At 44.6% G+C, this 26,693-nt stretch overlaps 1 protein-coding gene across 15 annotated transcripts in view; it reads left to right on the top strand.

The window, feature by feature from the left end:
* Smim3 (small integral membrane protein 3) overlaps positions 1-26,693 on the top strand; it is a 52,688-nt gene that overhangs the window by 14,085 nt on the left and 11,910 nt on the right. For 2 of the 15 annotated variants that reach the window (XR_008219206.1, XR_008219207.1), the window contains exons 2-5: positions 1,891-2,121; positions 6,992-7,147; positions 7,448-7,606; positions 11,138-11,446. The exons of 2 other annotated variants lie outside the window; for them this stretch is intronic. Coding sequence is in view for 1 of the 13 variants with exons in the window: in XM_052742233.1 (XP_052598193.1) it covers positions 3,178-3,188 (11 nt within the window). In the remaining 12 variants the exon portion in view is untranslated. 11 more of the 15 variants (XR_008219205.1, XM_052742236.1, XM_052742235.1 and 8 more) reach the window with 11 other exon arrangements.

Genomic DNA, 26,693 nt, shown 5'->3' with positions numbered 1-26,693 from the left:
TGTAAAGGCACTTTGTGTTCTAGACATACCATTAACTGGTCCTGGTTTTCTTCAGGTGGGTGGACAGAGGAGACAAAGAGTGTTTTAGGTAACTTTGTGTGTTAATTTTGCTAGACCACAGTACTCAATATATTGGTTAAACATGTCTAGCTATTGTTGGGAAAGTTATTTCTGAGATGAGATTAAGATTTAAATGGGTTTTAAGTAATCTAGATTACCCTCTTAAGTCTGGTTCTGCCTTAGCCAGTCAGCTCTGGGCCTTAAGGAAAAAGAATCAGGGGGTTCTGCTAACAGATGCCTTTGGATTCCAACGCAACATTAGTTCCTTTTGTGTTTCTGGTCTACTTGGCCTGTCCTGCCAGCCTCCATATTCACGGTAGCCAGTTCTTCAGTTCCTTAAAAGCAACCCCCGACTCCTTTCTCTCTCTTTCTCCCTTCCTAAACACACATCTATCTAACTGATTCCCTGAAGAACTCTGATTTTAATAGGTTTTTTTTTTTTTCCCCCCGAGACAGGGTTTCTCTGTGTAGCTTTGCGCCTTTCCTGGAACTCACTCTGTAGACCAGGCTGGCCTCGAACTCACAGAGATCCACCTGGCTCTGCCTCCCGAGTGCTGGGATTAAAGGCATGCGCCACCACCGCCCGGCATGTAACGTTTTACAGAAGGGAAAACTGAGGCTCGCAGACATTAAGTATGTGGCCATGGCAGTGAGGTAAATGCAGAAGAAGCATTCAAAATCACTTTTCAAAAATTCTGAACCACACCCTCATTTTGCATTTACTTAGAAGTTTTTGACATTTGTGAAGAATGACCTGAGTTCAGAGCAATAGAAACATAACCTTTAGTTATTTTTGCTATTTGGTAGAAATCATCTGTATCTTTCCTGGAAAGAACGGACAAAAATCCACTTGTTCTGCACCCAGCTGTCCACAAGTTAGCAGCTAACTCTACGGGGTTGTCAATTGTCTGACTCTTAATTGACAGTAAATGGTGAACCAAGCAACAGCTGTTTCCTAGAGTCAGGTGGCCTTGATGACATGCTGTACTATGACGTAGATGGGACAGCTGGTTACCCTCTGCTTTACTTCTCAATGTTTTTTCTTATCGGTACACTTCTATAATGACAAACTTCCAAAGTTATTTGTGAGCCAGACCTGGCCGTACATGCCTGTAATCCTAGCACTTGAGAGGTAGTGGTAGGGGGATGAAGAGTTCAAGGACAGTCTTGGTCTCATATGACCCTGTCGCCAATCTTTAAAAATATGATCACAGAGTGCCCTTGAGATGGCTCAGGATATAAAGCACCTGCTGTCAAGTCTGACACCCAAAGTTCAATCCCCAGGACCCACAGAGTGGGAGAGAACTGATTCCTAAAAGCTGCCCTCTGCCTACCTCTGCCTTTGCATGCTTGCTCCTATACACAAACCACATGCACACAGAATGGATTTTTTTTAATTTATTTTAGTTTATTTTGCAATACAATTCAGTTCTACATATCAGCCATGGATTCCCTTGTTCTCCCCCCTCCCGTCCCCCTCACCTTCCCCCGCCCCCCCCATTCCCATCTCCTCCAGGGCAAAGCCTTCCCCACAGACTGAGGTCAACCTGGTACTCAGTCCAGGTAGGTCCAGTCCCCTCCTCCCAGGCCGAGCCAAACAATCCTGCATAGGCCCCAGGTTTCAAACAGCCAACTCATGCAATGAGCACAAGATCTGGTCCCACTGCCTGGATGCCTCCCAAACAGATCAAGCCAATCAACTGTCTCACTCATTCGGAGGGCCTGATCCAGTGGGGACCCCTATGAATGGAAACACAGAATGGATTTTTAAAATACAGTAAAATTGAACCCTACAATAGAAGTGATGAACCCTTTTCCATTATTTTTCAGGTTAAATGGCCAAACTTAGAACTGAATAAAAGAAGAAAGGTGTAAGAAAGCCTGCTGGGCACCAGCATTCCTGTTTCCTGGCTGTGGATGCAGCATGGCTAGCTGCCTGGTGACCCTGCAGCCACAGCTGGAGCTGCTCTTCCTGCCGTGCTTCCCTGCAGGGCTGGATGATACCTTCAAGCAATGAGCCCAAAGGAGCCCTTAGATTGTCAGGTCACAGCAGTAAGAAAAGTAACGAAATCCTAACTATTCACTTCTGTGTTGTGGAAAAACTGACATATTTATAGGAATCAGAGTTGAAGTTTATTAAGGGACATTTTAATATGGTTTTAAGCAGAGGGATTAATAGGATGCAAGAGGGCCGAGGGAAAGAATGAAGCATGTCCAGGAGTCACTTAGTATACTAATTTTTCAAACGTTTACTAAATTGGCCTATGAAGTCATCTGGTCCTGGGCTTTTAACAAATTTATTTATTTTTATGTTTATGTTTGATTGAGTGTGTGTGCCTGGGTGCATGTATTTGCACCAAGTGTGTGCAGGAGCCTGAGGAAGTCAGAAGAGTGATCTCCTGGAACTGGAATTACAGGGGGTTGTGGGCCACCATCTGGGTGCTGGGAACTGAACTTGAGTCCTTGCAAAATCTGTGAGTGCTCTTAGCCAGGGTGATGCCTGTTCTTGGTTGTCAACTTGACTGTGTCAAGAGGCTGGGGACACATGTGAGAGAGTTTTCTTGATTTAATTGTTTGGAGTGGGAAGATCCACCCTAAATCTGGATCTTTTGAGGTGGGACAATCCACCTTAAATCTGGGCCACATCTTCTAGTAGCAGCCTAATAAATGACACTGGAGAAGAAAGTACTTGCTCTTTGCCTGCTTGCCCTCACTCTTGATGGCAAGTTCATTTCTTCCCTGGCATTAGAGCATACCTCTTTGGGATTCTGGAATATACGGAAGGCCAGTTGAGATATCCAGCCTCATAGACTGAACAGCTGCTGTTGATAGACAGTCATTGTTGGACTAGCTGGACCATTGCATGCCATTGTAATAACTCCCATATATATTATTTAATAGTATTCATATATATCACACACACATATTCTCTCACACACACATTCATTCTATTACTTATGTGCTGTGGGATAATGCTTTTGTACACTGGTTTAATAAAACTTTGATTGGCCAGTAGCCAGGTAGGAAGTATAGGTGGGATAAGCAGACAAGGAGAATTCTGGGAAGAGGAAGGCTGAGTGAGGAGACACCAGCCTGCTGTCCAGGGAACAGCATGTAATGGCACACAGGTAAAGCCACATAACATGTGGCGACATATAGATTAACAGAAATGGGCTGAGTTTAAATGTAAGAGCTAGTCAGTAATAAGCCTGAGCTAATGGCTGAGCAGTTATAATTAATATAAGCCTCTGTGTGTTTACTTGGGGGACGAGAGTGGGAGAGATTTGTCTTGACCACGGGCCAGGCAGGACACAGGAAAACTTCTGACTACAGTTCTGTTTCTCTAGAGAACTCTGGTTCTAGGATTTTTATGGAGGGTGTTTTTTTGTTTTTAACTATTAATCTAGTCGCTTTATTTGGGGTTTATTCAGATTTTTTGTTTCTTTAGTCAGTGTCTTAGTCACTGTTTTATTGCTATAAAGAGACACCATGACCATGTCAACTCTTTATAATAAAGCATTTAATTGGGCTGGCTTACAGTTTCAGAGGTATAGTGATATATTATAATATATCACTAATAAACTTATCTGGGGACCAGAGGACAGAAACAGTCACTAGATTAGACATAGAGGTCAGACAGTGGTGTCACATACTTTTAATCCTATCACTCTGGAGGCAGAGAGCCTCTGGATCTCTGTGAGTTCAAAGCCACACTGGAAACAGAGCCAGGCAGTGGTGGCACACACCTTTAATCCCATTACTTGAGATCTCATGCCTTTACTTGGGAAGCACACACACCTTTAATCCCAGGAAGTAATATGACAGGACACAGAAAGGTATATAAGGCGTGAGGAAACAGGAACTTGCTCTCTTTAGACTGAGGATTTCATAGAGGTAAGAACTAGTGGCAGGCTTGCTCTGCTTTTCTGATCTTTCAGCTTTTGCCCAAATATCTGGCTCTGGGTTTTTTATTAATAAGACTGTTTAGCAATTTGTGTTACACAGAGGTTTAGTTCATTATCATCACGGAGGGGAGCATGGCAGCATGCATGCAAACATGATACTGGAGAAGTAGCTGAGAGTTCTATATCCAGATCCTCAGGCAGCTGGAAGAGAGAGCCACTGTGCCTATCTTGGGCTTTTGAAACCTCAAAGCCCACCCCCAGTGACACAGTTCCTCCAACAAGGCCACACCTACTCCAACAAGGCCACACCTCCTAATCTTTCTCAAGTAGTTCCACTCCCTGATGACTAAGCATTCGAATATATGAGCCTATTGGGGGTGGGCTTTCTTGTTCAAACCACCACAGTTGGCTTTGCTAATTACTGTTTTCTTTTTTCTAGGAATTTGTCCATTTATCTAAATTAGAAGAAAAGAGTTAGTCATAGTAGTTTCCCTTGTAATTCTTTTCATTTCTAAAAGGTCTGTAATATGGTTCCATCTTCCATTTCTGACTTCTGTTTCATAAGCATGTTTAGCAATGTGAGTCTTTCTTGTTCGATGCCTGTAAAGGCTAATTGATTTTGTTTCAAAGAAATGTCTTCTGGGCTTTGGCGATAGTTCAGTTGCTAGCCTGCTCGCTAAGCACGTGTGAAGTTCTGTTTTCAGTTCCTCACACTGCATGTAAGAAAGGTGTCTGGGTAGCTGGAGAGATGGCTCTGTGGTTAAGAGCATTTGTTGCTCTTGCAGATGACCTGGGAATCAGTTACCAGCATCTAGATGGTAGTTCACAACCATGGGTAACTCCATTTCCTGGGAATCTGACATTCTCTTCTGACCTCTGGGGGCCCCAGGCACACAGGCATACAGGCAAAACACCCATAGACATAAAAATAAAATAAATAAATTATTTTTTCCTTAAGAAATGGGACTAAGATTAAAAAAAAGTTTTACTTACTTTTCCAAAAGGGTACATAGCCATGCCAAATCAAGCAGGTGAGCACAAACAGTAGGGGGTTTTGCAGGGGTTGGGGGGGGGGGAGCTTATTTATAATACAAAGAGGTTCTGGACCTCATGTTGAGTGGATAGTCTTGGCATCCATTCTTACACACTTGGCTGATTTAAAGGGATGTAGTTCCTAAGTGGAATGCAAATTTTAGCAGAAAGTGAAACTGAACACGTATTTGATTTTAAGAAGTGCTAACCCTGGAAGAATTTGAATTTCAGCCAAGTACCTTCTTCAGAAAATTATTTAAAATGGAGTTTTGTCTTATTTAACAGTTTGGTAGAAAAGTGTACAGTTTTGACTTGTGTAAGCACAGGGTGGTGCTGCAGCCCTGTAGTTCTACACTTGGAATTACAAGTGCACAGCTTGATGCCTGGCTTTTATTGCTTTTTCAGTGTGGGTTCTGAAGCTCACACTCACATGCGCAGGTCTGCACATCAACCACTGTGTCAGCTGGGGTGTCTTTTCAGCACTCGCTTTTATCAGCTTTGTTTTCTGTTGCTGTTGTTGTTGTTCTGTTCCTCTCACTGCCGTGGTGTGGTGTCCAGTGAATATTGTTCAGTGTAATGCTTGACCATCTTATTGTTATTACTATTATTGTTGTTGTTATTGTTGCCGTACTGGAGATTAAACCAAGGGCTTTATGCATGCTAGCAAGCACTCTGACACGTGAGTTCTATTTCCCACCCTCAAAACACTTCTTTGATGTCCAGTCTAATACTAGGATATTAAAGCCAGGAAACTGATCTCCATTAAGTCTTGTATTAAGTCTCTAAAGTGAGTGGATTCCTCTTTTCTCTGGGTTCTCACCATTTGCTAATACTGCTGGCTCTTCAGCAAATGAACTTCACAGCTATCTGTTAGTGCCTGTTGAGACCTTATGTAAGTCTCAGAGTAGACACCAGAGTTATTTCCCTGGAGGGCTTTGTAGCCTTGCTTCCGCACTAGAAGTACAATTATTCCTTAGGGATTAAGGGTAATACCCAATGAAATGACATTTGTTCTGTATAAAAGTCTGTGGAGGCTTTGATTATAAAATAAGTTTACCTACTATATCCTGATAAAGAGAGAACAGAATCTTTGAGTTTATTCAGACAGCAGTATATCTAGGGACTCAGTAAACACATTACTCCTCAATCCTGAGGGGTTGTTTAGTGAGTTTTCATGTCCTGAGCACCTGCTCCCAAATAACCAACATGGAGACTTAAGATTACTTATAAATGCTCAGCCAGTAGCTCAGGCTTGTTACTAGCTAACTCTTGTAACACGAATCTTAAAAGGTCTTATAATAAAAAACTCAGAGCCAGATATTGGGGTATAAGTTGAAAGATCAGAGAGGCAGAGCAGCAAGCCACTAGTTCTTACCCCTACAAAATCCTCCATCAAAAGAGCGAGTGAGTTCCTGTTTCCTCACACTGAAAGCCTCTGAGTCCTCACCCAAAAGGGTCTTAGTTTAACTGCTTAAAAGCCTCTAGTTCCTGGTCCTCAGCCTCAAGAGCGCGAGTTCCTGTTTCTTCATGCCTTATATACCTTTCTATGTCTTGCCATATTACTTCTTGGGATTAAAGACATGTGTCCTTCCCAGGCAAAGACATGGGATCTCAAGTGCTGGGATTAAAGGTGTGTGCCACCACTGCCTGACCTCTTTGTCTAATCTAGTGGCTGTTCTGTTCTCTGATCCCCATGAAAGCTTTATCAATCACAACCTCTTACATTTAAATTAACCCATATTTTTTATCTATGCCTTGCCACTTGGCTTGGTACTTTTTCTCAGTATGACATGTCCATTTTGCTTCTCCCAGCTTCTGCTTGTGACTTCTCAGACTCCACCCTTCCTTATCCCATCATTCTCAGTTTGGCTCTCCTGCCTAACTTTATCCTGTTCAGCTATTGGCCAGTCAGCTTGTTTATTAAACCAATCATCACACAGTGTACAGAAGGATTATTCCACAGCAACAAGGTCATTAAAAATATCTAATTTCAGGTGCCGCTCTCCAATCTGCTTTTTGTGCCACTCTCCTAAACACAGCAGGAGATGCCCTGCTGCCTCTGATGTGTTTGGGCCAAGGCTGAAGAGGCTGCCAAGAAGCTGTAGTTCAGGTTCTGGAAGATTGCAGTCCTGGCTACTTGACTGTGGAAGGTTTGGCAGGGCAAGTTTCCCACCAAAAAAACTTTTGTGGGTTGGTTAGTTATTTTACAAGTCAGTTTGACACAAACCTAGACATAGCTTGGAAAGAGGGACTTTTAATTGAGAAAATACCTCCATCAGGTTGGCCTGTAGGCCTGTATTATCTTGGTTAAGGATTGATGTGGGAGGGCCCAGCTTACTGTAGGAGGTACCAGCCTTGGGCAGGTGGTCCTAGGTTTTATAAGAAAGCAAACTGAGCAAGCCATGGAGAGAAAGCCAGTAAACAACATTCCTCCATGTCTTCTGCTTCAGTTTCTGCTTCCAGGTTCCTGCCCTGCTTGAGTTCCTGCCCTGGCTTGCCTGAATGATGAACTGTGAGTGGGACATGGAAGCCAAGTAAATCCTTACCTTCCAAAGTTGCTTTTGGTCATGGTGTTTACCATGGCAACAGAAAAGTAATGAAGACACTAGGTGAGTCCTGTTCAGGAGATGCCTGTTGATAAGCACTCTAGATAATTGCTGGTGACCAGAGTAATGAAGGAAAGAAAAAGGCTTCTCGGAACCTCAGTGACTTCTTTTTCTTTGTAAGAAACAAGGCCAGGGATGTCATCATAGACAGTTCAGTTTGTGGAAGGCGGTTGTTGACTCATATGATCCAATCATAGAAAGCGCTTCCCTAAAGTTGATCACAGTAAATGGATCAAGGTTACCATTTTGAACTTGCAGACAGTTGGGCAGGATGAATACCCCATTTTCCTCAGACATACTTCATAGCTATTGATCAATATATTTTTGTGGATTGTTGAAGTGATTAATGGATGTTACCTATGACAAATTGTTGGATGTGGTGGGGAAAGCACAATAAATATTTTTTTTAGAGACATGTGTATGGAAAGGGTGATCAGTTATGAAGAAGGGAAAGCTTTGGCAGAATCTGGGAATACTGCTTTTTTGGAATCCTGCAAAAAACTCAAAAAGGCAGCTGTTGGTGGTTTAGAGGGGGGACTGTAGGAGCCCCAGTGTTAGTGTGATATTCTGTAAGGAGTGAGAGTGGAGGCGGAAAGGATGGATGCGCAGCTCCATGAGGAAGTCTTCACGCTCTGTGATACATGGATTCTGCTGCTGAACCCAAAGATGGGCACTAGGCTCTACCTGGAGAGCAAACTGTGGTCATCCTTGAAAGTAACTGCCTCTTTTGCCCTCTGCTAATCTGAGTGATGGCGTTTGGGTAGAGCTCCCTCCCTTTCAGATTTTGTTAATGTCTGACTCTGTCCAAATGATTTTACTTGAACTTTCAAATTTTATTTCATTAAAAATTAATTTTTATTTATCTTCATTCTCTCTCTCTCTCTCTCTCTCTCTCTCTCTCTCTCTCTCTCTCTCTCTCTTTTCTCTGTATGTGTATGTATGAGTCTCTGTATACATGTGACTTGACATTGTGCAGAGGTCAGAGGACAACTTTTGGGGGTTGATTCTTTCCTTCTACTGTGGAATCTTGTGACCAAGCTCAGGCTGTAAACCAACATGAACAGAACTTTCTTTTTCACAAGTCACTTATTCAGTTTTTGTCTTTTACTTATTGTTCACATTCTGGCATTTTCACAGACAAAATTACTGATGATTTAATTGATAAATCATACTCATCACATTTACAAATGTAATATTCATGTTTACATTCTTAGTTTGGCTCAATAATCCATATAAAGCACAAACCGAGTGTCTCTACCTCCTGTTTCCTCACAGAGCTAACTCTGGGCAAGCAATGAGTATGAAATATGGAAGCATTTAGCTGGCCAGCAGAAGTTAAAAACAATTGTAATAAAACTTCCTATGGTGACATGTTCCTTCTGCATTTTATAAGGTGGTAAATAGAACAGATACATGGAAAAATCTCAAAGATTTGTCAAGCATACAAAAATAGTATACAAAGATGTGTGTGCGTGTGTGTGTGTGTGAAACCACAAAGAACATAAAACCAGATGATATGACAGAGTTATGGACAGTATTCTGTTGTGGAGATTGCATTTGACCTATTTCTTAGGTGTTAGTAATATATATGTACATACATCTATATACATATATATGTAAAGAGTTTGTCTTCTTTATGCCTAGAATGTTGAGATAATCAAGTATTTTAAGTAAAAAGATACATGAATGGAACCTTTATTCCTAATTGTATCAGGCAGGATGGATGGGTCGTTTTTACTACTTTATAAGTGAAGAAAGCGAGACATTATGATCCTTTAGCTAATTGTTACAGTCTCAGAAATCGGGTTTTCCAATTTCCAACCCAGTATACCTTGTTTCCCCCACAGTTGAATATTCATATGTGTATAAGTGAAAAGACAAAGTGTTATGTAGATATGATTCAACATCAGTCCTGTAGCTTAAGTTTTCCTGGCCCACAGTCAGGACAAATCTCTCTCACCTGCCAGTCCCACAGCCTCTCAAACCCGACCAAGTAAACACAGAGACTTATATTGGTTTCAAACTGTATGGCCGTGGCAGGCTTCTTGCTAACTGTTCTTACTGCTTAAATTAATCCATTTCCATAAATCTATACCTTGCCACATGGCTCGTGGCTTACCAGCATCTTCACATGCTGTTTCTCATCGTGGCGGCTGGCAGTGTCTCTCTGACTCAGCCTTCCACTTCCCAGCTTTATTCTCCTTCTTGTCCCGCCTACACTTCCTGCCTAGCCAATGGCCAATCAGTGTTTTATTTAATAACTAATCAGCAACACATTTGACAAAAAGACCATCCCACAGCACAGTCCAGCTGGGCAACAGACAGTGTCATGTGCTTCTGGTAGGGACTTCAAGACTTTTTCTTTTTTGACCTCCTGTTTGGGTCTCAGAGCAAATAAATATTAAAGATCTTGATACCCTGCTAAATGGAAAAGACACCACCTGATTGCTGGCTCCAGCCCTGGGTCTTGCATTGTCTCAAGAGTGAAGCCAACCGTCGTGTGGATTGCACTTGTTCTGAGGACCACACATTTTCTCTGTTGATCAAAAATGACTCTTAGAATTTTCCTCCAGTTACTTTCCATGCTAATCCCCTTCGTCCTCATGGCCCTCACTCTAAAGCTTCTGGTAATGACTTGTCATTGCTGCTGACCTCATCTCTGAGTGGGAGGAAACAGTGTGTGTGTGTGTGTGGGGGGGGGGGGGAGATAAAAGTCGAGGCTTATACCAGATCAGATGTCATCCTGGGCAACTCAGCATGGTTGCTATATGCGTTAGAAAAAGGGAAGAAACACAACTTTTTAAGGCATTGGTGGCCTCTGCCTATGTGCCCCACCCTCCATAAGAGTAAGATGGAAGGAAATGCTATAGAATAAAAAGATGGATGGAAATCTGATGTGCCTTTAATCCCAGGCAGAGGCAGTCAGATCTCTGTTAGTTTGAGGCCAGCTGGTATACATAGCAAGTTCCAGGACAGCAAGTTTAGAGAGACCCTGTCTCAAAAATAAATAAATTAAAAGAAAGATGAATGGAAGTCCCCCTTCATTCCATGGATCACAGGATCATAGAGTGAGGCAGGAGACTTTGGAGTTAGCACTGTCCTGTGTTTAAAGTGGGTCACTAATAAACAGGGAGTGGCAGCCTCTCAGATCTGAATTCTAATGGGTGTTGATCACCTTGGACTTTCATGTTATCACAAAATAAACAATACATGGAGGTGTGTTATGGCAGGCCACCAACTGGTCCTTTTAAGTCTGTTGTCATAAGAGGGCTATGCTGCTATCCCAGCTTAGCAGAACAGAGGCAAGCAAGGGATCTTAAGATCTTACATGCAGGACATGGTACAGCCTGAATCCAACAGTAGACTACTGTTGGAAAGGATCTTGGGGACATGCTGTAGGCTAGCCCCTCTGTTTACTACACAGAGGACTGAAGCCCCCTGAGAAACGAAGTGACTTGTTTAAGGCTACAGGCTGAGTGTACTGTGGCGGGGAGCCCCACGGTTTTGACTCTCTCCAGGTTCCTTTCTTCACAGCGGTCCTGGGGAGGCTGGGAGGAGCAGAGCTCGCTTTGCGCTGAGGCTGGGGGATCAGTCTTTCCGGGGCGGTCCCTAGCGGCGGTGCATTCCAGAGTCATCCGTGTGGCGCGTGGAGTTCTGAGCACGCATCCCAGCCTCTGTTGCGCGCTCCCGGACTTGGGAGCCCGAGCATGTTCCTGGCGCCAGCAGAGCTGAGGTTCCAGAGCTGGGGTAGCTTGAGGCTGCTTGATCCCCTGCGATCCTGGGGACCTGGAAGAGCACCGGTTGCTGCTTGTAAAGCCTAAGTGTGGATCGGGATCGGATCGAGGGTGAGTGAGACTGAAGAGTGTCTTTTGTGGGGCTCTCCCGATTGGAGACTGCCCTAGCGTAGCCCTTACCGGGTGTTCTCTCCTGCCTCGGTATTTCTGAGTTTCTTTTCCCCACCCTTGTCCCTTACCTCCGCTGTCAGTCCTAAGTTCCAGCCACCTTTTGCCCACAGCCTTGGGCCTCTTAGCAGGCCGTGGCTTGGGTGGGTGAACCCTGCCCACTCGCAGATGGCTACTCAAGGGTTTCCCTGCTCCTGCCTTTTCGTTCTACCCCAGACACCGCAGCTCCTGCTCGCTGCCCGGGCTGGGCGTCCGAGCTCAGCGCCTGAGCCCCGGTGCTCCTGAGCACAGCGCAGGGTTTGGGCAGCCCCAGAAACAACAGATCATCAGAGTCCGGAATATCTGGAGCCGGCAGTTGGTCCTCAGGACTGCTGGGTTCTCGCCTAGGTACTGCCTCCGGTTACTTCATCATCGTCTCAGTGAACTGTTTAGTCACAGTGGAATGGGGAAAACATCCTTCCAGACTAGAAGCAAATGAAAACACAGTGAAAGTATCTTTGAGAGGGACCTTTCTTCCAAGCTCCCTCTTCCAGGTTCTCTGATGTTAGAACTTAGTTTCTGTTTGACTGGTTCCTTCGTACCCCTCAGCCCCTCTCCAGTTCTTTGAGTGTAGGGACAGTCCGTCAGTCCTCGATTCTGAGGCATGCCCAGGACCTGGCACGGGGCCTGTTAGATAGTAGGTGCTCCAGACAGTTCACTGAGTAAAGGATAGAAGGTACGAGCCATCAAAATCTGTGCAGATGTCAGGAAGTTTTCTGATCGACTAGTCTAGATGGGCTTTTATGTAGCCCTGTGTGTGTGTGTGTGTGTGTGTGTGTGTGTGTGTGTGTGTGTGTGTGTGTTTCCGTGACTAGCAGAATCCTGTGGCTGTCAGTTCTCTGGTCTGCGGGCAGACAGTGAATACTAAACTACTCAAAGCCCAGGGCTGCTACTAGAGCTGCTGTCACTCACCTATGAAAGATCACCAGAGCATCCTCTGCGATCTGCTGAGCCACTCAGTGGGTAGTCTGAGAGAACAGAAAGCCCCCCTAGGGTGGAATGGGAGGAGCAGTTTTCTGTGGAGCAGGAGATCTCAGAATCACCAGGACTGGAGCATTTCCCTTCTCTGTACCCAGTCTTCCTCATATGTCAAATGAGGAAGTCAGTGGGCCAGATGCCTATTTGTCTGTGGTGACCAGAGCCTGTGTTCTTTGGGTTGTGTAAGATACTCACCACTGTCTGAAGGCACACAGAAAGCCCAGCTGAGTTTGAGGCTGTCACAGACTTCTGTGGTGAGAACTGAAAAAGTCACAAAGCCACCCTGGGGTTGTGAGTCACACTGTAGGGTGACAAGTCGTGCTATATGGAGTCCCCGAAGCTGACCCCTCAGAACCTCACTGTGGGCTCTGTTACACAGAAAGTCTGGGGATTTCCCCTCCTTCCCTTGGTGTGGCTAGAGAACTCTGTGAAAAGCTCTAACAAGGTGTCAGAGAGACAAACCAAAGTGCAAACCCGGTGGCTGGGTCAGATGCTGGACCCCAGAGGGTGACAGGACAAGGCGGTAAGGGGCCAAGGCAACCTCAGGTGCTTTCCAGCTCTGCTGTGATCTCATCTTAAAAACCTGCTTCTCTTTCTTACGTATGGATTAAAGCATACAAACTGTGTCTCCAAGGAAACAGGATCTTTGTTTTGCTTGACCTTACACTGGTTTTACTTCTAGTACATTATAGGCACCAGTAAACTCCCCATTCCCATAGTTTATAGGAGTGTGGTGTTTTAAATAGAATGGCCCCCATAGGCTCACATATTTGAATACCTTGTCACCAGGGAGTGGAACTGTGTGCGAAGGATTAGAAGGATTAAGAGGATTGGGGTAGGTGTGGCCTTGTTGGAGGAGGTGTGTCACTGGGAGTGGGCTTTGAGGTTGCAAAAGGACAGGCCCAGTGTCTCTTTCTCTCTCAGCTACTGCTCCAGCAGCATGCCTGCCTGCTTTCCACCATAGTGACTATTGACTCTGGAACTGTAAGCTAGCCCCCAGTTAAAGGCTTTCTTTTGTTTTATAAGAGTTGCCTTGGTCATGGAGTCTCTTCCCAACAATAGAACAGTGACTAAGACAAGCATAGATGCTGACATCACTGCCCTTGTGATACCGCAGCCCCCTAGCCAGCCACATATTCTGAATGATGGAATGATAAGCCTACTTGACGTTGATTGGTGCTCACTGTGATACAGGCATAATTCTCAGCTTTTCCACATACTCTTTCATTTAGTCTCTGCTATGATCCTGTTAGGGAAGGACTGTCATTCCTTCCACTTAATAGGTGAGCAAACTGAGCTCCGGTCACACAGGAAGTCAGTGGCACGGTACAGTGTGATACTGATACCAGACAATCTGGCTTCAATATCAAGCCTTCAAACTTCTCCAAACCCTGAAGAAATGGGGATCAAATCTTGCATTAACTGCAGGATGACATGGGAGAAATTAAGTGAGAATTCATCTGCCAGAATACTTGTGGATCACCAGGGACCCCTAGATCCCTTAAAGTTCTTTTTGGAGGTAGGTGAACCTCAGGAACGACCAGGATATTAAAGGCTAAGTGCAGGGTAGCCAGGACAGGGACCAGATCAGAATTAGAACTGCCTGCACATTAGATAATAGCAAGCCTGATTCAAACTATACCCTTACAACTTTTGTTGTCTATAGATAGAGCTTCATTATCCATTGATTTGGATTCTGTTGCCTGACTGGATATGACTTGCTATACAGGATCAAGGTAAATGGAGTAGCAGAGGGAGGAGGAGAAAGGAGGAAAGTAAATTATACTTCCTGAACTAGTTTGAGTCAATAAGAAGTGTCTGGCCTGTGTTGTTCCTCTTGACCCCTACCCCAGGCAGACATTGCTAATCAGCATGCTGCACTTCACCTTCTCAGGTCCCCAAACTTTAACTCAGTGTTGAGGCTTCCTTCTTGGTCTCCTAGACTTCATTTAATTGCTCTGAGGTATGATCAAGGACGTTAGAAGTGACAAAACAAGAGCCCTATCTGTCACCTTCAAAGATAGCACGGGACTTTTGAAATGATTACCCTTTGTCTTTTAATTTTATTTTTAAAATTTGAAAATTACTAAAAAATTTATATTGGGTTACCTAAGGCTATTTTCATGCAGGTGTATATTGTATTATGGCGCATTGTCTCCCACACTCACTGTCCTCTCCTTAACGCCCCCCCCCCATTTCCTTTGTTCTCTGGGGCAGCTTTGCTTCCACTTTCAGATCCTCTGTGCACGTGTAATGTATGAAGTCCAGTCCACAGATGAGAGGACACATGTAATTTTCGTCTTTAAAGCATTTTATTTTTATTTGTTTGTATATGTGTCGGTGCACATGTATGTGGGTGTCTCGGAGCTCGAGTTATAGGTAGTTTTGAGCATCCTGATTTGGGTGCAGGGAACTGAACTCAGCCAGGTCTTCTGCAAGAACAGCAAGTGCTCTCAACTGCTGAACTGTGTCTCTAGCCCCTGATCCTGGTCCTTCCGAGGTTGGATTAATTCACTTAATATGATTATCTCCGGTTGTATCATACTTTATTTGTTATTTCACTCTTTTCTGTATTTTTATTAATGTTCTTCAACCGTAGACCATCCTGGAACGGGGTGGAGCAGAACGGTGTGGGTGGTAGGATGGCAGCAGCAGGCACAGCCAGCCGTTTCCCAGAGCAGGCCAGACCCTCAGAATTGATCTGGTTCTTCATTCCTAGTTGTGACTGATACCAGAACTGAGGTGCAAGCAAAAAGAGGAATTTGCTTAGGAGCTAATTGTGCACGTCAATAACTTGCCGTATTTAGAGCTGGGGAGATAGCTCACGGCTGAAGTGTCTGTCAGGCAAGCCTGAGGGCCTGAGTTCGATTCCCAGAATCCATGTGAAAAAACTCGGGTGTGGTGCTGTGTGCTTATGATTCCAGCACTGGGGGATGGGGTGGGGTGGGTAGGGAAGGGGAGGTGGAGACAGGCAGATCCTGGAGGCTTGCTGTGTACACGCTTGCACGCACAGTTACAAATCTGTGTATGTATACACAAAATTAAAAAAAAATAGAAAACAAGGCTGGCCAGATGGTTCAGCTGGTAAAAACAGTTGCCATGCAAGTCTGGTGACTTGAGTTTGAGTCTAGGAATCCACTGTAGAAGGAGAGAACAGACTCCCCAAAGCTGCCTCTGACCTACACACGTGCTGTACTGTGGCATGCTCATTCCCTCCCTGTCCTCACAATGAACAAAAATGTAAAGACTGAGTTGCAAACAACAACAAGAACAACAACCCCCACATCCTCCAGACCCAATTTATCAGACTTAAATTTGGCAGCTTTGAACACTTATTCTGGGAGAGCTCCATAGGTCGGCATCTGTCTGGGTGTCATGAGAGTAAAGTCAGACATCGTGGGGTTGCCATTCTTGAGGCTGTAGGGTAGTTTCCTTCTTGGAGTTGTTGGCAGAATTCACTCCCTTTGGTTGTGGCCCAAGGTCACCATTTTCTTTTGGACTGTAAACAGAGGGCCTCCCCCTGCTCCTGACAGCTGCTGCAGTCTTGGGCTACCGGCTGCCTTCTTCATTCAAACCAGCAATGAATCAGTCCTTCCCACAGCTTTCTAACCCAGTGGCTCTCAACCTATGGGTCTCAAGCACAGGATGACCGGCCCTTTCACAGGGGTTGGTTGTTTAAGACCATCGGAACTATCAGATATTTACCTTATGGTTCATAGCAGTAGCGAAAATATAGATATGAAGTAACTACGAAAATAATAGTAGTAAGGGCACCGCACTATGAGGGACTGCACTAAAGGGTTGCAGCCTTCTCTAGCCTTCCACGTGACTTTAGCGGTTCCTGTGATAGGTTGGGTCTAGCTGGATATTCCAGGGTGCTCTCTCGGTCACAGCACCCTTAACATGAACCACATCCACAAACCCTTTTACCTGTCTTCTCATGGCCTCACCCTGCAAGTCACAATTCCTTTCTAAGGGGACCAAGGCATGGACATCTCTTGGGGTCATTTTTCTGCAGGCCACACATGTGAAGCAATCTTTGGGAGAGTGGCTGGTGTAGTATCACACGGGGAGGCAGAGGCTTAGCCCCTCTACTCTGTGCTCTGCAGCTGTCCGAGTCCCTGCATCCATGGAGGGTCTCCTTTGTCAGCCAGCACAGCAGTGTTCAAGTCACTGCTGAGTAATGACGGACGGTACTGGCTTAAACAGGATGCTGTGGATTTGGCCTGTGTTTTCTCTTCTGCTGGCTTGCTGTTGGTTTCTGAAACCCTGTGATTGGCTGGTCAAATGCAGTCTACATGCAGTCTCAAAGGGCTCCTCTGGCTGCTTTTCTGATGTCTGAAATAAATAGCCTGTGTTTTTCCATTTTCTAGCCACAGAGGAGCAGAAACTCAAGCAATGAACAAGTCTGTAGTCCATTAGGAATTTTGGGGAAGTAAGATCAATCAGGGTGAGATGAGAACAGAGTGCCCCTTTAGGATCTTGGGACATTAGAGAAAGGTTTCTGATTTGATTCATGTCATGTTTTTGATATTTTGTGTGCCCGGTTCATTTCTTCTTTTGACCCATTTATTTGGAACAAATTTCCCTGGTGAAATGGTTATGCCAGGATGGCAGATGTTTGAGGCTGTTATACAATGGGAAGGAGCTACCATTTCTAAGACTTAATGGGTGACTGGGATGTCCTCATGCTGGTCATGGCATCAGAAACTCCTCCTCTTTAACCAGCCTCCCTGTCCTTTTCCGAGAGCAGAGAAAGGATCACACTGTGGGCACCCTCCAGCCATGCCTACCTACTGTTGTAAATGGGGTTTAAACTAGAATTTATGTTCATCAGTCCAAGCATGTCAACAGGAGGAAATCCTAGAGGACTTGATTTTAAAAGGCCAGTCCTATGTTAGGTACAGTGTGGACTGGGAAAGAAAGGAGCCCCCGTGATCCTTAAATGTACGGAGAGGCCAGAAAATGGTGAACTCGGAGGGTGAGTTTTATTTTGGAGACACAGTCCAACTTTGATGGCTATTGAGACTTCTGCAGGAGCCAGGGTTCTTTCTGGACCTCCTCTGCTAATTCCATGGATCGGGGCCAAATGTGACGTGCCTAGCCTTCTCCTTCTGTTCTCTCTCTGGTCTTCCAGTATTGGTACCGTGATGTGCTGGGTGGGCCCTGTGATAGATATTGAAGATGTGGTAATAGACAAAACACAGGGCTTCCATTCTCACCGGCCTTCATTTGAGGAGATTAGGTGTAAAAGCCAATAAAAAAATCAACAAGTGCTGAGCAAGCTTATTTTAGACTGAAATCTGTATGCAGGGTCTAGGAATGTAGATCAGTTGGTAGAGGGCCTGTTTACCATACATCAACCCCTGGGTTCAATCCCCATGTACTGGCTGGTTTTGTGTGTCAACTTGACACAAGCTAGAGTCATCAGAGAGGAAGGAGTCTCAGCTGAGGAAATGCCGCCATGAGATCCAGCTGTAAGGCATTTTCTCCATTAGTGATCAATGGGGGAGGGCTCAGCCCATTGTAGGTGGTGCCATCTGGACTGGTGGTCCTGGGTTCTGTAGAAAGCAGGCTAAGCAAGCCAGTAAGCAGCACCCCTCCATGGCCTCTGCATCAGTTCCTGCCTTCAGGATCCTGCTGTTTGAGTTCTTGTCCTGAATTCCTTCAATGATGAACAGCCATGTGGAAGTGTAAGCCCTCCCCAACTTGCATTATGGTCATGGTGTTTTGTTGCAGCAATAGAAACCCTAACTAAGACACCCTAGTAACACATAAACTAGGTATAGTGGCAGTGTTTGTAATCTTGCACTGAGGTAGAGGCAGAAGGATGACCTTGAAAAAGGCCAGTAAGTCTAAGATCAGACTACATGAGACCCTTTCTCACAATAACAAAACAAGGCTGCTGGGATGGTTCATTGGTTAAAGGAGCTTATTGAGCAAGCCTTGCAGTCTGAGTTCAGTTCCTGGAACCTGCATAAGGTGGAAGGAGAGAACAGACTCCACAGAGTTTGTCTGTTGGTCTCCCTGTGATCACCATGGCAACATACTCCATTATGTGTGCTTGTGTGTGCATGCACACACAAAACAACTAAACAACCAAAGAACCTCTCCAGAAGTTGTGTGAAGAAAGTAAAACATAATGAGGTAGAAGAATGGCTGGTGGGTGTCAGTGGTATTTTAATAAATTAAGTCTAGAAAAACTTGGGAACATTTCAGTAGAAACCAGGATTGATCTTCTAAGAGCAAGTGAGACCTGCAGGTGGGATAAGTTGGTGGGTCCCAGGCATCTGGGGCCTCAGGCTGAACGTAGTGGTGGTGACCCTTCTTGATAGTTGTGATGCTTTCTCTATGTTAGACACCACATTCTTCCTTGACAGTCTCAACTTTGACAGAGAATAGAGCCTTAGAGGTCCTGTAAGGCACGATGCTGGCAAAACCTTGAGTGGTTCCCTGGTTCCCTGCCTCTATGGTTCACTTTCTGTTTTGTTGTGTTTTTGTTTTCTTTCCAGACAGGGTCTCTCTCCATAGCCCTTGCTGTCCTGGAACTTACTATATAGACCAGGTTAGCCTCAAACTCACAGAGATCCACCTGCCTCCCAAGTGCTGGGATTAAAGGCATGCGACACCATGTCTGGCCATGATTCACTTTCTGAAAGATATTTGGAGTCACACATCTTCAGACCCCCGCAGTGCCAGTGACTCAGAGCTGTCTCCTCTCTGCTCTGTGTCTGGTAGAGAGGAAACAACTGCCTCGCTTTCTGCTCAGACTTCTGGCAGAGCTGGATGAGGGCCACACCTGCAGGATGCCACCTGCCTCTATCTGCCTTTTCTCTTGCTGTGGGGTAATTAAGGTTGCCTGCTAGCAGGAAGTCATTTCTTTTATTGCCTCCTTCCTCAATAGGTCCTTGTGGTAAAACCAGTTGGATGACCACTGGCAACCTCTCAAATGCTAACTCTTCCCTTCAGTTCCCATGTTGAGGATGAGCTGCTTCAGAGGAAGGTTGAAGCTTGGGGCAGACATGAAAGGCTATCAAACTCATCACTGTGGTTGCCTCCGCTGGATTCAGATCAGTTGGACCACCATTGCCTCCTAGCTACTGTCAGGACCGCTGAGCTCTTTTTAGAGACTCTCTTACCACTGCCCCTCCTGTGTTCATGTGATCAGTTCAGTTCTATGACCCTGTGCACTGCCCTAAGTGCTTAGGCTGTCTGATACTGTCACACCTGAGATAGTCAACCTATAAAAAGAAAAGATTGGTTTTGGCTCATAGTTTTGGAGTTCTACACCATGGTCAGCTCTCCCTGACAAGGCGATGCAGTGTGGCAGGGATTGTGTGGTGAACTGAGTTGCTCACTTCGTGGCAGGTGGGAGACATTTTAAGAAAGGGAGAAAGAGTTGGGCGGTGGTGGTGCACACCTTTAATCCCAGCACTCGGGAGGCAGAGCCAGGCAGATCTCTGTGAGTTCGAGGCCAGCCTGGTCTACAGAATGAGTTCCAGGACAGCCAAGGCTACACAGAGAAACTTTGTCTTGAAAAACAAACAAAAAATAAAAAAAGGGGAGGAAGAGAGGTGTCTGGGGAGGGGACTGTGTCCTCTCAGAGACGTTACCCCAAAGACCACCGGAAGACCTCTCACTGGGCCCCACCTCTTAATGTTTCCACCACTTCTCAGTGGCACCTGGGTATTTTATATTCAACTACTGTAGCAAGCTTTCTCGTCAGATTTTATTTTGGGTTGCCAGCCCCCAAATTATGACACGGAGACTTATTATGAAAGCTCGGCCTTTAGCTTTAGGTTTGTTCTCAACTAGCTCTTATAACTTAAATTAGCTTATTTCTATTAATCTATGTTCTGCCACTTTTTTTTTTTTTTAACCTTTTTTCCATTCTGTACGTCTGACTTGCTCCATGTCTTGCTGGCATCTCTGGGTGCCTAGATGCGTTTTGAGGTTCTCTTTCTGCTTGGAAGTCCCACCTAACCTCTCCTGCCTAGCTATTGTAGCTATTGGCCATTCAGCTCTTTATTCAACTAATCAGAAGGTGCCTTTCACACAGTGTGAGCAAATACCCCACAGCAAACTATTTTGTGCCCACTAGTTAGTTCATTTGACCCACAGGTGTTGTACCACAGCCCCTTCCGCAAGTGGGACTGATGCTGGGGGGAGGCGAAGCCTTCGCCGAAGCTGCCAGGACTCCACATGTCCCAGCACAGCCTGCAGCTCATCACTTCTGGGCTTTGTGGTCTGCTCTGCTCAGCCCACCTCTCTTCTTTCCTTCTTGAACCCGCACTTGTCCTCCTAGGACCATATAAAAATCCCTTGCCTTGTAGACCTCTTTTTCTTAGGCAGAGTGGGAGAGTGAGGATCACTGTCTTTTTGAGTACTTGTTTGTTCTAGGAGTCTCCATGTGGCCTGGCTGTATCATCATGAAAGGATGGCGTGAAGTAGCGCGTCCCAGGCACCATCACCTTGTTATTTAAAAAAAAATTATTATAGTGTGTATGCATAATGTGTTCATATGCGAGTGCATGTGTATATATGTGTATGCGCGTGTGTACATGCTCATATGTGCGTTTCCCATGGGGTGTGCATGTGTGGCGATCAGAGGACAACGTTTTGTCATTTCTCTTCTTCCACCTTTCTGTGGGTTCCATGGATTGAACTCGGGTTACCAGGTTTGTGTGGCAAATGACTACCCGATTAGCCATCTTGCCACCCCCATCTTATTTTAAGGCAGCATCTCTCCATGGCCTGGAGCTCTCCCAGTGGGCGGGACTGATTGGAGCCAGCCCCTTGTCACCATCTGCTCAGCACTGGGATTACAAGTGCCACCACACCTGGCTTTTGTTCTGTGAGTACCGGGGATTGAACTTGGGTCTTTCTTCATGCTTCTGAGGCAAGCCCTTTACCTATTTAGCTGTCCCTCAGCTGCTTTCTTTCTTAATTGCAGTACTGGGATTGAATCCAGGGTCTCACACGTGCTAGGCAAGTGCTCTACCACTGACCACAGTCTGACAGTGAACTTCTTTTTTTTTTTTTTTTTTTTTGAGACAGGGTCTAGCTTGAGACAGAGATTCACCCACCTCTTCCTTTTAACTGGAAATCAAAGGTGTGTGTCAAATATGCCGAACTTGATACCTCATCTCCTTAAGGGCAAAAACTATTTTATTTATGGGTATGTCTATGCCTCCTTGGTCTCTGGTATTAGTCACAGTGCCATCTCTATTTATCCAACTAGATTGAATGGTTGACTATATCAGTTTCATACTTGGACCAGAGAAATAGGTCAGTTTATTAACTGCGTTGGTTGATTTAAAAAAAAAAAATCTTTGGTTTGGGTTATCCTCTGTCTGAGTTGGCTTCATGTTGATATAACAAAATATTGGAGGCTGCATTGGTTGTAAAAGAGGTTTATTTGGATCACTGTCCTAGAGGTTTGAGGGCATGACACTGGCTTCTGATGAGGGCTTTATGGTGGCACACAACTCATCATAAAGGAGAAAGGGATATGTGTGTACCAAAAGGCTAGCATGTGATATGGCCTTGCCATGTAATAACCTGGTTTCATGGTGACAAGCCCACTCTGTAAGATTGGCCTAAGCACTCAAAGGTGGTGTCCCGTGACCTTATTTGTAACCTGCCCCCAGGCAGTACCACCTCTCAGTGCTGTTCCACTGAGGAACCTTGGGAGGCAGACTGTATCTGAACCACAGCACCATTTGTCGTCTTTGTTAATAAAGTGGAAGTTCTTTCCAAGTCTGGGATGCTAACAGATTCTAGCTGAAGGAGGGGAGGATGTTTGCTTAGGGTAATGGTTCTTTACAGACAAGAATTTCCAATCATGATAAGAATTAATATTTGTAGAGCTCTTGCTCTGTGAGAGCAGTGTTATGTGCTGTGTGTGATTATCTCAGCTAATTCTCTTAATCCCGAGGCAGATACTTTTTTCCCATATTTGGTTTTGTTTTCAGCTGAGTAAACAGAAGCATGGGGAAGTTCAATTAGCTTACTTAAGGTTGCTTAGCCAGAAGGTAGTGGGCCCGCGTTTCACCACAAGCTGCCTAGCCTCAGAGTCTGAGTTTTTAACATTCATCTGCATGTTAAAGTAAAGAAAAGGGTCCTTCTACATCCCCCTTGGCTTTTAAAGTATTCCATGTACTTAGAAGAGTTCCCATAGCTTCATCTAAATAGAAGATCTTGTGGCTTTGTTGAGTTCAAAGTGTTTATTCAATATCTACCGAGTGGAGGGATGTAGAGAAGCTGTGCTACAGAGCAAAGCTGTCTGCATTTCCCTCCTAGTGTCTTGTCTCTGTACCTACTGACTCGCCCGCCCGGCTCTCCCTGTGCCCTTGGAGGAATTTCTCACTCCCAGCCAGATTCTCTTGTCTCTTCCTCTCTTTTCTGATGTTCTTATCCTCATTGAGGAATAAGTAACCTTAGTACGTTTGTATTCGAGCCTTAAGCCAAAGGGCTGAGCCCAGTATGGGACTGCAAACATCAGGGCTTCTGACCCAGCATTTCTCTTGTTTCGTTTGTGGTTTATGTGCATGTGATCCTAGTAAGCCATGTTCCTTCCTTTCTGTCTGTTAAGTTGCTGGGACTCTGTGCCTTAGGTAGCTTGCCTCAGTCAACTCTCAGTGCTTTCCATGGCTGAAAAGTGAAGTTAAGAAATGTGGATATGTCTACTTCACAGTGCTTGTATCCACAGGGAATGCTGGGAGGTGTGTGCTGGAGAGATGGCTCAGCAGTTAAGAGTTCTTGCTGCTCTTCTAGAGACCTGAGTTTTGTTCCTAGCGCTTCCATGGTAGCTTATAACTGCCTGTAGCTCCAGTTCCAGGAGATCTGATACCTTCTTGTCTCTGTGGGCACTTGGCATGCACATGGTACTCATACATATACATAAAATTAAATGAATCTAAAAAAGTACATCCCCGGTGGTGCAATAGTGGCACTCTTATCTTGGGGGTAACCAACAGTGTCTAATTGGAATTAAGAACCACTCATTAGGAAGGAATTTGTGCCTTGTACTGTAATCTTAGTCAATTATCCATGGCTGGGGAGGTCATAGACCCTAGAGGAGAGCCTCCTCCTGGCCCTTTTCCTAAATCCTCTATTGAAAGGGCTTCCTATTGACAGTATGAGGCTCACTGTGGTAATCTTATTAGCCCTGAGTCCTCTAGAGCCTTACTTAAATGAGAATGAATAACCTTCAAGGTTTACCTATTTATTGTCTTCATTAACTTTATTTGCATCTGGGACTAAAGCCAAAGGGCTGAAATAGCAAGGACAGGATTGCATACATCCGTGATGCTGATGGAACCTTAGGTCACATGGCTGCATAATTGGGATACTCTTAGGAGACAGAATTCACGGAGATCAACTTAGAATTCTCTATGGGACGATTACCTTGTAGCAACATTTATTTATAGTTGTATATATTATGTTTTCTTGTATCCTAATGCAATTATTCAGCTATTTTCCTTTTCCTCCCTGCCTTCCCAACCTTTTCTTCTGCCTTCTTCCTTCCCATCTCCTCCCCTTTCTGTGCTAGGAATAGAACCTCGGCTCATGCGGGCCAGCCACTCTGCACTGAGCAGTGTCCCAGCCTTACTTCCCTGTTCACAATAATACATTATAGAAAGCCATTAACTTAAGACACCTGTGTCCCAGAGTTATTTTAAAATTCCTTTGTTTTATCATTGATTGAGAGAGCTGGGTTGTAACCTCCCACTCTATGAATTTGGCTACTTCTCCTTAAAATTCTGAGATTATGTACACAGAAATTAAAAATCATTTTATCTTTACGGTATTTGCCATCCTGCTTTTTGCCTGGAAGTCTACTTTGTCTGATAATACATATACACTTTGATTTTCTGACACTTGTTTGGGAAAGAGAAAAATGAAGTAGTTTCTGCCCTCCCCCGCAATGTACTTAATGGCTGCTCCAAGTGTGACACTGATCTTTGATTAAGCCAAGTCTACTATTGTTTTTTGTTTTTTTTTTCTTTCCCAGACAGTGTCAGAAAATCAAAGTACATTACTTTGGTTTCTTTTGCTGTTTTCTATTGCTGTTGAATATTTTATTTCTGCATTTTCATCTGGAGATATCCTGCTTCACCATAAGTCATAGGAGTTATTTCTTGTCACCTGTTTCAAGACTCATTTTGTTTTTAAGTGTTTCTGTTACAAAGTTAGCAATCAGTTGTTTCTCAATTGAAGATAACTTATTATTTCTCTTCATTTTTGAATCTTAACAGATTCTTTATAATGCACTTCATTTTGCTTATCTTCATGGGGTCTCTGGGGCTTTCGTGTATGAATTGATGTCTTTGCTCATCCTGTTTATTCCAGCCTTGTTTCTGCATGCCCACCCCCTCCCACCTCCAGTTACCTGTGCTTTGTATCCATTGTATCTTGTCATTGTGTCCTGGGTCCCTTATTGGCTTGGTGTTATCCATTCTTTGATTTTATTCTGTTTCATTTTAAGTAATTTTCCTGGTGGTGCATCTTTCAGTTACCTCTTCAACTATGAGTGCTGCTAAGCCCTATATTGATTTTTCATTCCTAACAATGTATTAGTTCTAGTACTTTTTTTTTTTTTTTAAAGAAAGTCTAGTATGTTCTTTCTCTTTCATGTTCTCTGGCAAACTTACAATCTTGAATTTTTTGTAAACATAGTAATGAGTAGTGGTAGTGTTCTCATGGAGGAGCCCAGGCTGGCCTGAACACATGTAGGTAAAGCCTCTCTTGAACACTTGACTCTCTGCCTTGTCTCTCAAGTGCTGGGTTATAGGCAAGTCGCCATGCCTGACCCAGCTATATTTTCTGTTGTTTTGATAGTTTGGTTCTTGCCATACTGTCTCTTTCGCCTTCCTGATCAGTTTGGTTTTATGCTGGACATTGTATGTTCATGACGACCTGAAACTCAGCATGTTTGATGCTCTGGCCTCCAAGAAGACGCAGTCACTTGGGCCAGGTACCTGGTGATGCTTGAAATCCAGATGAACAGGAATTTGATTTTGGGGACTGTGCTAACTCACAGAGGCCATGGTTTCTGGCAGGCCTGGTGTACTTCCAGCTCACATGTAGCACTGAGTGCTCTAGTTCCATTTCCAAGGCCGGCCCCGTCCATCTAGACAGTCTTGGCTCCCGCTCCCTTACCCTCCCGAGTCTGCCAGAGGCACAGCTCAGTCTCTGGTTTCCATGAGGGAAAATGCTGCCCCTAACTGCCAAGCTCTCCTTTGCTTTCTGTCCTCTCCCAGATGGTCTCCTGGTAACTCTTCATTATTTTGTTCGTTTTTTAACATCTTTGAGGACATTTCCTGCCTTTCTGGTTGTGTTTAGAAAAAGGATTGATCCATTGTTTGCTTTGCCATCATCAGAACTGGAACTCTTGATAGTTTTAGGTCACACCCATCTTAACTCTACATCTGCAAAGGCTTTTGGCCAGAAACAGTAAGAATCTGCCCTGCCCTGGGAAGAGAGTGGTGGGACTAACGTGGGTCAGCTGGTAAGCCTGGCAGCTCTGGCTTCTGCCGCTGAGCCTTGCCAACTTGTGTGCTGGGCTCTGTGGATTCTGGAAGGAGCTTTGGTGAGGTGGTGAGTGCCGGAGTGGGAACCAGGGTGGGGATTCTGCTAACTTTCAAGTATATTGATTCCAATTGCACACCAGAATGAGTCTGGGGACCCACTGGACCTACAGTGAGTCAGATGTCAGTCAAAACTCTGTTAATCACCTGATCTTCTTAATCTCCAACTTCAAATGGAAGGCCACAGTGCTTCTTGGGGTGTCCTGGAATTAGTGTCAATTCTGAACCAGTATCCAACAGACCCTGGAAAGTCTGGCTGTTCCCTTTCTCCCAGTGTACAGTTAGTTAGCCTTGTGAAAGGCTCTAGGTCCCTCTGGAGAAGGACTGGAGAAAGGCTAACTGTGAAACTTCTGGGTATTTTAGCAAAAATCCTTCTTCGTACTTGAGAGCTTTAAGATCCCTGCCTGGTTAACTTCTCATTTCCACAGTAGGAAACGAATACATCCCTTGCAGGATTGTTGGGAAGCTTTTGTGAACATAGGAGGCAAGGCTAGATAAAACTTAATATTTGCATTCACTAAGCAAATACAAACACTATATAAACTATATAAACTTGCTACAGTCTTTTTTAAACAAATA

The sequence above is a fragment of the Peromyscus californicus genome, unplaced genomic scaffold (assembly GCF_007827085.1).
Source record: "Peromyscus californicus insignis strain IS unplaced genomic scaffold, ASM782708v3 Scaffold_17__1_contigs__length_78620276, whole genome shotgun sequence".
NCBI classification, from domain to species: domain Eukaryota; kingdom Metazoa; phylum Chordata; class Mammalia; order Rodentia; family Cricetidae; genus Peromyscus; species Peromyscus californicus.
The sequence above is the reverse complement of the archived record's forward strand: the minus strand, read 5'-3'. Positions and strand labels throughout refer to the sequence as shown.